General features: G+C 36.0%; 1 protein-coding gene across 1 annotated transcript in view; it reads left to right on the top strand.

The window, feature by feature from the left end:
* LOC134330452 (actin-binding LIM protein 3-like) overlaps window positions 1-13,701 on the top strand; it is a 92,453-nt gene that overhangs the window by 60,414 nt on the left and 18,338 nt on the right. Inside the window, exons 8-12 of the mRNA XM_063011591.1 lie at window positions 174-232; window positions 1,933-2,004; window positions 5,841-5,970; window positions 7,509-7,607; window positions 11,869-11,919. Of these exons, the coding sequence (XP_062867661.1) occupies window positions 174-232; window positions 1,933-2,004; window positions 5,841-5,970; window positions 7,509-7,607; window positions 11,869-11,919 (411 nt within the window). The remainder of the gene's footprint in view (window positions 1-173; window positions 233-1,932; window positions 2,005-5,840; window positions 5,971-7,508; window positions 7,608-11,868; window positions 11,920-13,701) is intronic.

Here is a 13,701-nt window from a genome sequence, read left to right as displayed (position 1 = left end):
AAGTGCTGATGCTAAAACTCATCTCTTTGATGAGCATGTGAGGTACAAGGGATGAATACTGAGCACAGAGGTTTGTATAGAAAAGGTTGGGTGGTGAACGCTTTCCGTGTTTAAATTAATAGCCTTTAAACACTAAGCTTAAATGAGTCTTTTCAAATTATTTTGTGTTGCAGGTTCTGATGTGTGGCATCCGATGTGCAAACAAGCTGCAAAAACTGAAAGGAAGCTCAGGGTAAGAAGTTAACCTGGTATTAGAAATGTTTAAAAATGTACTTCTATTGATATTTGGATTGTAGTCAGAATTGAGTTACATGTACATAGTGAGAAGGCAGTTCATAAACTGTGCGCATAAGTATCCAGAACTCAGTGTTGCTTGAAAAAATCAAGTATGTTTTTCCAAATTGTGTGTGATATTAGAAGTATTAAATATATGAAGAGTTCCAGTCCGAAACTACTTTTTCCTATTTTAATATCTGTTTTGAAGTTCGACTGCAGTGCTGTGGCTAGAAAACGTACCCCACTAGCTTTAATTTTGCTATTCTATGGAGCATTTTTAGATACAAACAGATCTTTGTTTCTGAAAGGATCACACCTATTAAAATTATGTCTAGGGCACTCAGGTGGCGCAGTGGTAAAATACGCTAGCACACCAGAGCTGGGATTTCAAATACATCATATTGAATCTCAGCACTGCCATCCGGCTGGGCTGGTCGCCTACATAAACAATGATTGGCTGTTGTTCACAGGGTGGGAAAAGCCGGACAGGGTTCCTCATAACTGGTGCAATTACGACCTCTGCTGGAATAATGCTGATCAGGGTGTGGCTCTCCGTGAACAAGGCTGATCCGCATGGGAACTTGCCTTGTTATGGTGAAAAGATGCAGTCAGTACTGCACACGTGTCGGAGGGGGCGTGTGTCAGTTGCGAGGCTCAGTCACTGGTGGAGGGTTGTATCTGTAGAGGTGAAGCATAACGCAATCAGGGTAATTGGATACAAATAGATTAGGGGAGAAAATTAAGGGGGAAAATTGGAGAAAAATAAAAAAAAATGATATCTAGGTTTATACTTTTTACATTTTCAGCATTTAGCAGACGCTTTTATCCAAAGCGACTTACACAATGAGCAACTGAGGGTTAAGGGCCTTGCTCAGGGACCCAACAGTGGCAACTTGGTGGTTGTTTACTAGTCCAGTACCTTAACCACTGAGCTATCACTAACACTTTTTAGTATTGTTGGTACCATGATTCCATCTTTATCTTAAAATCTGGACATCCTGTCCAGTCTAACCTTCTCTCCCTCAAACAGAGCCACTTGTGTTTGTGTGGATGCTTGGCTAGTTCAGTGACTCTGTTGAGATTCAAACTCGCAATTTTATTAGCCCAGTATTTTTAGGTATAACAGCTATTGTTTGTTTTACAGTTGCAAGGTTACTCATGAAAATATATCAAATAGTGATTATAGGTTATATCTATCATCTCAACTGGGCTGCCCAGATAATCTGCTTATACATAAATGTAGTGCAAGTCTGGAAATGAATTTCCTGTGTATTATTAACATCTGAGAGTCTTTATAAGTTGCCATATATAAATACAGACCCATGTTTTAATATATACACTGGATTCAGAAAGTATTCTGACCTTATGACGTTTTGCATACTTAATTGTGTTGTGGAATTGAATCTGAATGGATATAATTGCCATTTTTTGAATCATTCACAAAAGTATTCAGACCTTTTTATACAATTCCTTGTAGACACCCATTTGGCAGCAGTTAAAGCTGCAAGTTTTCTTGGATACATCACTACAAGCTTTATACGTATATCTGTATTTGGGCAGACAAATCCACAACATAATAAAGTCCAAAAAATGTCTTAATCCACTGTATGCATGTATACAGATAATATCTATAAAGGCATGTACGTCTTCTCACAGCTAAGACGCACTTCAGAGGCCTCCATCTCCCCTCCTGGCTCCAGTATAGGCTCTCCCAGCCGTGTCATTTGTGTAAGTACTGCTTTCTTGCACACCAAGTTAATGAGATTCTGTTCTTTGCTCATTTTCTCATATTTTATATACAAGCGCAGAATCACATACTCGGGTCATGCTTTACGGTTTGAATGGGGCAATATTAAGCTTAATCTTCCTTGTCAAAAAGTAGGCTAATAAAGACTAACGCTTGTTTTCAGCAGGTTGTGTTTATCATATCCTAGTGTGGGTTTTTTTTTTCGTATTCTGCAGTGCACCATGAGCAGGTTGTGCCAGATCTCAGTAGGTTTGAGCATTGTTTACCCACAATATTTCATGATCATTAGGAAGATTTAGATAGTTTGTGATCTTTTTTTTCTTTTTTTGCTGCACTGTCATCTGGGTTGTTTGCATATGCAAGACATTAAAAACTAAATTAAAGTCTATTATTTAGTGTTTAGGTTTTGGATATTTCTATGTTCTATAAGTAGTAAACAGTTATTTCATGATGACATAAATTGTAGCTGTGTTGGTAGCTTTGTTAAAATTACTGATGCTCGGTAATCAACTAACACCCAGCCTAGTGCATATGCCAGCCGTTTACTCTATCTTCCAGGAAAAACCTGCAGACTAACCACAGCTGCTATAACGATAAAACAGTTACTGAAAAAAATACAAATAATTGATAATAAATTAATGAATTAATGCTGATGTGGAACAACCACATCAAGATTCATCATTGTTAGCCAAGAACAGGAATCAGAGGCTACAGTGGGCAAAAACTTGTAAAACAAACACTGCCAGGTCTGATCAATCTTGATTCCTGCTACAACAGGCTGATGTTCAGCTCAGAATTTGGAATGACGGTTATGTAACTGTCTTTGAACCCTTTTTTTTTGCTGTTGGGGCCAATCTGCCTCAGGGCTTGACATGTTGTGGGTTCTAAGGTGCTTTTTTTCTTAACATACTTGTAAGAGTGAATGTTTGAGTTGAGTTGCTATAGACCAAATTGCTTCTAATAACTTATTTCAACTCAGATGTTAACCCTTAGATCTCTTATTTAGATATTTTAAATAAATAAATGAGTCTATAAGCATGATGCCTCTAAAATGCTCTCAATATCAATATCTCAGTATCAAATATCTTTGCTAAGTAACAATTACCAGAACTACAGCCATGTCTGTGCTTAAAATAAGCTCTTACAAATTCATTCACAAGGCCAGGCCATGTATTTCTACCAAGCTTGATAAATCATAATAGGTGGATTAGCATTTGCATACTTATTATTAATTAACAGAACAATAGTGACCACACGTATTATAGGTGCAGTGGCATCTCTGCCACAATAAGGCCTGTATGGGCAGTGTCCGACCCGTCAGTGAAACTATACATAAACCTACTTACTTCATGAGTCCAAACACAAACACAACTCATCAATAAAGTCACAAATGCACACATTAATTTAAAGCAGGAGTTGAATATGAGTAACATAACCATTATTGGTAATCCAATTCATTTAAATTATTCTCCAGGCCACCCAAGGAGGATGGGTCCCTGGTGAGTCTAATTCCTCTCAAGGTTTTTTCATGCATTTTAAAGGAGTTTTTCTTTGTCATTGTCACCCTTGACTTGCTCTACAGAATTCTGTAACGTTGCTTTGAGACTGCCTGTTGTAAAAAGCGCTATACAAATAAATTTGACTAGACTTGACTAATGCAAGTCATTACAAATCCAGAGCTGTCTAGTATTAAAGTGTCAATTTGATTCATTATATTGACTTGCTTTTAGTAGTGGCTAACAGAATTGTGATGACTATGGCTAACTATGTAGCAGTGCTGATAATGTAAACACTGTTTACCAAACGTCTTGATATGAGCCTATGTAATTTTTTATTGGCTGCTGTCGGCATGGGGCCATCACGATTGTGCCACACAGCTCATTATTTAAAAACGTATTATTTAAAACAAGAGCCCCATGCTCTTATATTCCAGGACTGCTAGGATAAGTACTGGCCTTTACATAACATGTACAGGAAGGATTTTTGGTGTTAATATTGTTCATAATTAATACAAAAATTAGTTATGAAGAAAAAAATACATATATAATACATTTAGTGATAATGTTGTGCACTGCTACACAGTGATCCCTAACGTAGAAACACCTTTGTAAAGGTGTTAAACACATGGTGTGCATTTAATAAACTCAAGCAATACAGTTCATGCAATACATATCTTAATATACAATACACAAATCTAAATATACATTTATTTTATTACAAACACCTGTAAACACCTGTAAAAGCACTCGTTTCAATAAATTTGTTCTTAATACATTGTGCCGACATAACTTTACATGCAGACCGTGTCCTGCTTCAACTTCAGGTCCAGCCTCCATCTAGAATAAAATTTGTCTGTTCAGAATCTCTTTTTTCCTTCTCGTCTTATATTTACAATTTCTTCTTTTCTGCCCTTGTCCTTTGTATGTTTCCCAGGCCAAGGAGAATGAGATCTTCGGTTACAAAGCCCTGGCCACATTACCTAAGATTAATGCTATATATGGCATGCAGCGGCCAACTCTCATTCCCTACGAGGCCTATCACAGATACCTCTCTGATGACAGGCTAGAGCGTTACAGCTTTGGGGAGGTACTTATATGCTAGGCTTAGAAGTACTGCTATCGGCCTTGGCTTACTTCTGTTTACCGCATTTATTTTTGCGTCCCTTAAGGCGATCTATATTGCATCCTACTTCAAGCTAAGGCTGTAACCTTTAAATGTATGGCAGAATTATGTTTGCCAAATGCTGTACTGGTGCCAAGGATTCACTGAATGAAAGCAATTATCTGCATGAATATACAGTATTGAGATGAATCTCAAGCTCATGTTTGCATTAATTGCCAATGAAGTGTTAATATATTTAATAAAGCTTGCATGAATTCTAGGTCTGTCTATTAAAGTTCATGCTGCATAGCTTACAACATGTTTTTAATAAAAACAAATTACGACAACGGCTGTTTTGCCATTTAAAATCCCTTATTCAAGTCAGTCCTATTCTGTTGGTTTATTTTCTGGTGTCTTCTGGCATGGTCCTGGAAGAAACTGGAAGAAGAGTAATGGAGTGTGAAATTAATTTGTGTTCACTTGGTTTCTATTCATTTTCCTCTTTTCTTTTCTTCTCCTGCGCTAACTGCAGTCTCTGGGAAATCTTTCTCCATATTCTCAGGTAATGAAGCTTTTTTTAAATGGCCAGAATTATATAACCCCTGATACAGCAGTGGTCAGTGAACAATGAACAAGACTTAAATGTGACCAAATAGGAACAATATATGGTCAAGTTTGTGGACACCCAGCACCTGAACATACCCATACACACTTTGTACACCAGATTTTAAAAGGTGACGGTGGGGATTTTTTATTTGAAAGAGCTCTAGTAAGGTCAGGTACCTGGCTTCAGTTGTAGTTCATCCCAAATGTGTTTGATAGTGTTCAGAAAGGGATTCTGTGTAGGTCGTTCAAGTTATTTCACACCAAACAGCAAACTATTTATTTATAGACAGATAAAAGGGGTGTCTGCATACTTCTGGCCTTTTATGTACCTTATTTAGACGTGTTTTGTTGTGGCTGGAGTTGTCTTTTATGTCTCTTATGTTCAATTCTGTTTAATAACTTTATTACATTTGTTTATTGTCCATGGTTTTGTATTGTCTTGGAAGTGTGTTTGTTGTTATAAGAATTCTGTGATCTTTACCCTTGTTTAAATTAACTAAAATGTCAGATATGTCTCAAATTTTCTGTTATTATTATCAGTAAATTTAGTGATTGATGTGTTTACCTTTTACTGCGGCTGTGTTTAACAGTCTCCCGCTCTATTTGACAGGAAATCTATGACAGTTTCGACTTCAGGCATCGACGATCCTCCAGCCCAGGCTACATTGACTCGCTGACGTACAGTCGTCAGGCCATGTCACCTGCCGCACCACGTTCCCCTCAGCTCTATTACCGCTACGGTCAGTACCACTCTCTATTTCCACTTATACATATACACTCAGATGCACACAGACGACTGAGACAGCCTCGCCTCAGGAGAGCATCCAGCAGTTTTGTCTTCATAAAGTGTGGTATTGTCCAATTCCAGTCTGAGCTGGATTTTCTTGAAGATGTGTTTCCGCTGAAATGTAGCCAGTTACATAAAATGAACTATATTTTAAGATAAGCTCTACATATTTATTATTACTTTTCACTTTAGGTGACATAGACAAATTCTTATAGATCTTATAGATCTTTTGGTATGTGTCAGTCCATGGCACCCGAAGCCGTTAAACATTGACAGTTGGTCTACCACTGGCCAAAATAGGACTACTATGCCCATAAAATCTTTATTGTGAGTTTCCAGGTCCAGTTTGTATTGCATTTCATCTATGAGAGTGTTTCTGCTTTTCACAGTGGCTCCTAGAACTCAGCTTTGCCAGCACTTTTTCTCCAAAACGTGGCATGTAACTATTTTCCTCAGGTTTAGCTGAAGGAATATAAACAAAGCAATTCATTTGTTATAAGTTAAATTCCATTAATTGGATGCAGGAATTGTATAAGATCTTAATCACATTAATTTTATTTTTGCCTTTAATTTTCAAACTTAAAGATCAGTAAACTTTATGGGCTTAGTAATGTTTACTGGTGATATTTGTCCCTCCTTTGAATTCTAAAGGCAAACTGCAATGGCTCCTTTAGTTTCGTCTTTTTGACTTGCATGTTTACGCATACTTGTGTTTTTAGGCTGACCATACTCATATATAGTGACAAGAAAAAGGAAGTACACCCTCTTTAAGCTGCAAGATTTTATAAGCAGTTAAATGCATACTTTTAAAACTAAAAGTAAAAGTTTAAATAAGACCAAGAAATTTTATATTTTTAACCCTTTTTAATGCTCACTTTTTAGTCTAAACACACACCCCAAACTGATGTTCACAAACACACAGACATATAAATGTATAACCCACAGTAATTTGACACAGTAATTTGTAACCTTAAAGTTATTTTAATGAAAAACACCACAAAGAAAAGACGCTTTATCTACATATTAACTCCTTAAAATACTGTTTGCTGCACACCAGCGCCGAGATTCTGCAGAATACGTTCATACAGTTCCATCAATTCTATTTAATAAATGTGTACTACATTATCTTTTATAAACCAAATTTTTGGCATATAAATAAAGTAATTTGGACTAAACTGTAGCCAATCTTCCCAAAGCCAAAATGTTTGATGTCTCTGCATCCAGAGATTTACTGTCAGTTAACGTGTTAAAGTTTGAAAATTATGACTAAAAAAGACGGGGTATAAAGTGTCATACGGAACTTGATCACTTTAAGGTTAGTACTACTTATATTTGAACCAATAAATAATAGGGTGTACTTTTTTGTCACAATACTGAATATCCCTCATTGGTTAGCATGTTTGCTTACACGCAGTGAAAATCCTGGTAAGTGAGCATCTTGCACTCATGCTTTGCTTTTTGTCGCTCTGATTAATCTTGGGCTGACTTCAGGCACTGATAGTGGCAGGAGCTCTCCCTATTTCAGTCAGCTTGATGCCAGGTCCAACACACCCACCGCGTACCAAGCACCCAAGCATTTTCATGTTCCAGGTAGGCTGTTGCTTTTTTTCTTCATTTAAACTGCCCTTCATTTAAACTCCACTATCAGCCTTGGCAAGCTAATGTTCTAGAGCCTGCAGGTTTTACAAAACTGATGACTGTTCCAGCCACATACATACTTATAACTTTTTCATTACATATTAATCATTACTCATTTAATTTGCTTGTCAATTGATTTATTAAAGAGCAACTAATAATTAAATCACTTATGTTTTAAAAGAAATGAAACCATGCTGTTTAGCTTTAAAAAAGCTCATGGGGTTGTTTTCTTGAATAAATAATTCTGCAACCACAGACACCAAAAACACTCAAGAGAGTCACAGATCCAGTGTAATTGATCCATATGCCATTATTTAACAGTGAGTATCTAGTAGATTTTTTTAATGGCCAGAACTGAGGCCATTTGGACCAATGAAACATTTAGGCACTTGAATACTACTTCCAGTTTTAAAACAGCTTAAAAGCTTGTATTAGTTGGTTGAAATGTTACGGCATATGTTAATCTAATAAAAATCATCATATGCAAGTGACCACAAAATGCTTAGATAACCAATCAGCTTCCACTAAGCAGCTTTACTCAAAACCATCAATATTTTAATCTATATAAATCTGATCTACGTAAACAAAAAATATGAAATAATGCATCTATTAATTAAACAATTTTTTAACAACTTGCACTGCTTGTTGCATATATGGACATCCTACATCTATTAAATAAAATGTTAACATATACATTGTGGAATGTTCTATTTTTTAGAAAAAAATTAGTCTGCTGTATTTGAAATGAGCCTATATACAGTACACTGATCAGCCGTAACATTAAAACCACCTGCTTGTTTCTACACTCACTGTCCATTTTATCAGCTCCACTTACCACATAGAAGCACTTTGTAGTTCCACAACTACTGACTGTAGTCCATCTGTTTTTCTGTCCATATCTTTTTACCCTGTTCTTAAATGCTCAGGACCACCACAGAGCAGGTATTATTTGGGTCATTTTCAGCACTGCAGTGACATTGACATGGTGGTGGTGTGTTAGTGTGTGTTGTGCTGGTATGAGTGGATCAGACACAGCAGCGCTGCTGGAGTTTTTAAATCCACTCACTGTCCACTCTATTAGACACTCCTACCTAGTTGGTTCACCTTGTAGATGTAAAGTCAGAGACGATCGCTCATCTATTGCTGCTGTTGGAGTTAGTCATCTTCTAGACCCTCATCAGTGGTCACAGGACGCTGCCCATGGGGCGCTGTTGGCTGTATATTTTTGGTTGGTGGACTATTCTCAGTTCAGCAGTGACAGTGAGGTGTTTAAAAACTCCATCAGCTGCTGTGTATTATCCACTCATACCAGTGCAACACACACTATCATGTCAGTGTCACTGCAGTGCTGAGAATGATCCACAACCCAAATAAAACCCACTCTGTAGTGGTTCTGGGAGAGTCCTGACCATTGAAAAACAGCATAAAAAGGGGCTAACAAAGCATGCAGAGAAACAGATGGAATACAGTCAGTAATTGTAGAACTACAAAGTGCTCCTATATGGTAAATGGAACTGATCAAATGGACAGTGAGTGTAGAAACAAGGAGGTGGTTTTAATGTTATGGCTGATCAGTTTATTTACTCTATATACACTACATGGCCAAAAATATGTGAACACCTGACAGGTTGACCAAGGCCACCTTCATACTTTGTGCAAATGCTGAACATTAATTCACTGATGCACATATCATACCTAAAACAATTTAAAGCAGCCAATCCATTTTCTGTTGTTTTTGGAGGTTGGCAGAAACCAACCGGAAAATGCCCACACAGTGAGGAGGAGAACATAGACAGTTACCAGAAGCAAGGACTGAATTCAGGTCCCCATGAGCTATGTTATGGAAACACTGGACACAAGACAAGAATGCATGCTGGCTAGAGTGCCCATCCAAAATAGAAAATTGTGCAAACAGCAGACAACACATTGAGATTGCACAAATAGTATATTAGAATTTGGTATTTCTGAAAACATACAACAAGATGATAATGATGATGATGGCGATGATGCCCTCAACCAAGTAAGCCAGGTGTGAAATAGCCATAATATCCTCTTGTGTTTTGTGCATGTGCTTTTTGCACCTCTGGGACAAAGGTAATATGTCTAAAGATGCTTTTTCAGCTGTCACAGAGATTATGTCCTTCCAAATGAACATCAATAGATAGTATAACCACTTAAATAGAGTTGAAATAAAGGTCTCACGACTATAAAAATCCATTTTCACCCATTTTCTTTCAGACACTCCTGGTTTCTCTCACCTTTCAAAACCTTGGAAATGATAAATTGAATACTCTAGATTGTTTTTGGGTGTAAATAAGTAAACGTTTAAGTGTGATGCACTGCAATGGATTGCTGCCCTTGCCCGGGATGTGTTTCAGCCTTGCACACAGTGTTTCAGGATGGCACCATACTCACTTTACCCTGATCAGGAGTAGGCCAAAGCTCACTTGGTTGTGGACAGTGTACTCTTCTTTTTCACAGCATAGTTTTATTTTTTTGATGTTGCTTGGATTACATTTGAACATCTGGACAAATTTCCTTTTAGCATAAGGTCTTCTCTTTATGATACACCATACATTTTCAGTTAGAACAAGATCTGGCAAGCCAGCCAAGCACACACACTCTACACTACAAAGCCAGGCTGTTGTGTGTAAAATCACATGATGTAGGCATCATCATCCTAATATAAATTATTACTGAATAGGTAAATAAATTAATTCATTTCTCCATTTAGTTAAACTGCAGTCAGACATGTGACACTATTTTTTAACTGCAGCATGAACAGCAAAATTTACATGGATAATTTTAGTTTTTGGATTGCTTTTATATGAATTATTTAAATCTGATGAGCATCCAGTCCGTGGCAATTTGACCTCTGTTTAGAACAGTACTGATATATAGTTAAGGAGAAAAATAAAATGACTATGATCTGAAATTTGACAATATCTGCTTGGTAAAAAATATACGTGTAGAACACCTTATATTTATGCATCCCCTTATAATATTGTGTGCAAAATGAGGCCTGGCATTTTCTTGCTGACATAATCATGACCTTTAATGGCAGCATATGTCTCTTTTAGTCTCAGTATACACCTCTGAGTAAATGGTACTTTCACATATGTATATGCAATCACCTTTTGATGATTGGATGGTCTGAATGGTCCTCTTTCTTTTTGGCACAGTGAACACAGTGAAAACAAGCTTAGACATGGACTAATTAGTCCACAGCACATTTTCACTGTCTTACAATACATCTAAGATGTGCTTGGGCCCAGAAAAATCACATATGTTTTTGCGTAGAGTTTTGATTGCATTTCTTGATGCAGCGGTAGACTGTGTTAGGTAACAATGGTTTTCCAAAGTACTTCTGAGTCCATGTTGTATAGTCATCACAGTAGTCTGATGGTTTCTAATGCAATGCCATCTGAGGGCTTAAAAGGCACCTAAATTCAGTAGTTGTTTCCAGCATTGCCCTACATGGACTGAGATTTCTATGGATTTACTGAACTTTTTCACAATGTTATGTTTGGAAGATGGTGAAACACCTAAATTATTTCCAATCTTGCATAAAGAAATGTTTTTTTTAAACTGACGGGTATCTCACAAAGTTTGGTACAAAGAAGTAAGCCACCACTATTTACTCTGATTTTGCCCAGTTAGAACTTTTTGAGTGTGTTGCAGGCATCACATTAAAATAGTGCTGTCAAGTTGATTTCATCTCCTGCAACCATATGGGTAGTGTTTCAGCAGAAAATCCTGTTTGGGTTTTCTGTTAGACTTCATAATAATTGTATTTTTCAATGAATTGGTTTACCACAGAGAGTCAGTCATAATTACTAACAAGAAATTAAAAGTCTTAAAGGTAAATAACAATATAAAACCATATGCACCATTATTTTATATTGCATATTTTATATATTTAGGTAGTTTACAGTTAATATACACTGTCTGTCCCACACAGAAAAATGGCAGTTGGATAATGGTTTTTTCAGTGTTTAAAAAGATATTGTGTTTGTTTTGCTGCCCACTGGCTTATAATCATGGTCTATTTTCAGTCAATATTAAATCTAAGCTACCTTTCCAAGGTGAAAGGTCAAAATAAGAGAATCCAATTTAAGCAGTAATTATGTATTGTTTATTCTGTAATGTGGAATTCTTGCTGCTTTCTCTATTAGTTTTTACCTTCTATTCCTTTCTGTCTGTTTGTCTTTAGCCACTGCTGAGGCCAACATCTACAGAAAGCCACCGATCTATAAGAAAAATGGTATTTGTGTGACTTTTTAAATAAAAGAACAGCAATTCTTTCTATTGTTCAGGAGATAATGAGCAGCACTGTGTTCCTGTGCTTTGCAGTGAGTGTGGTGTCTCCAGCACCAGTTGTGCTTGCTCATAATGCCACCATGTTCTTTGTAAAACCATTAAAAAAACTTTATCTATCGGAATCTAGCTCCACACTTCAGGGGCTGTAATGTTACTGGGTTTAGAGACAAGCTTTAAATGTGCCAATTAATATTTAAATAGATAATAGAATATATTTTAAATTAACAATTAAAAGACCAGATTGCGTTAACTACCTTTACACACTGTAGTTGGACCAATGCATGACATTAACTAGTATTTATTTTGCTTTGTGGGTTTTTTTGTTTAGTTTTAGTAGTTGCTCTATTTTATTTACCTATCTTCTTTTTTAGGACTTCGGCAGAAAGCATTTACTACAAATTTAAAAAGAATATAAAACATGACGTTTTAAGAAATGTATAATTTGTAATAATTAGCATCAAACTAATCACAACGCCCTGATTGTTGTTCTATAATTGGACATGACCAATATATTAGTATGTAAAAGCAATAACTAGGTGTTTGATTATGACATGCCACATTAAACATTGTACCAGAATGTAGCTCAAGTAAAAGTACTGTTATTTAAATGTTAGCTGGTAAATTGCAAAAAAAAACAGTCTGCATCAGCGGAAGACTAATTGGCTTTGCTAATTTGGGAGAAAAATGAAAAATATGCATAAATAAAAAATAGAAAAAGTGCAAACTAGGACCACAGGGTAGAATAACAGCACCTTAAAGTTAAGCACGGCTGTAATTACAATACAAAAACACATAGCATTCATGAATAAAAAATATACACATAAACCGATGCATGAAAAGTTATGAACAGGGTGAAAAAATGCACATACAAATTTAAACAGATTTTTATTTAAGCAACTGTTTAAACAAAATTTGTGTAGTAATTTATGTAGTTAAAACGTTCTTTAATAAACCTTTTTTTTCATACATGGCAGAACCTGGGCAATAACAGACATTTATAGACAAAGCATGAGTTCTAAAACAAATCCTGGTTACATTACAGAATTTTAAATGCTGATACAGAAGTCATGGCTATGAATTTTCAAAAAAAATTTAAATACCATTTATTGTATCCCAAAAAAGAACATTTTGTTATTTGTAATACTATTACTTTTAGCTGCCTTTGTTTTCTGCCCATGTGTCAAGGAAGCCTAATTTAGATCTTTTTTTTCAGTGTGTATAAATGTTTCTTGAGTATTGTTTTGAGAAACTTTTAGAACCACTATATGTCACCTGCCTTAGTGCAAATGTTCCATCTGCTGTGTCATATAAGTATCACAAAACTTTCCTTTGTCTATTCCTGATATATCCTACATCCTCTTATTACCAACACTGATCTGATTCTTTCCCCCTCTTTTTTTCTGCTGTTCTTTTACCTGGTGATCCATCTTTTCTGTAAGTATCTTTTCTGTATGTCTATAAATTGATTCTTATTTATCTACAAATCCCATTTCCAGAAAAGTTTGGACATTTTGTAGAATTAATTAAAGAATCTGTCATTTGTTAATTCTCTTAAAGAAAAGATGACATGCATAATTGCATTTAGTTATTATAAACAAATTTTTTAATATAATTCTTGCAACACACAAAAAAGTTGGGACAGGGACAAAATGATAGTGAAACCTGTATTTAAAATTGCGAAAATATTCAAAGAAGGAAATTTCACTTCCATGCAGCCCAAGGTAGG

Source organism: Trichomycterus rosablanca, chromosome 16 (assembly GCF_030014385.1).
Source record: "Trichomycterus rosablanca isolate fTriRos1 chromosome 16, fTriRos1.hap1, whole genome shotgun sequence".
Classification (NCBI taxonomy): domain Eukaryota; kingdom Metazoa; phylum Chordata; class Actinopteri; order Siluriformes; family Trichomycteridae; genus Trichomycterus; species Trichomycterus rosablanca.
The sequence above is the reverse complement of the archived record's forward strand: the minus strand, read 5'-3'. Positions and strand labels throughout refer to the sequence as shown.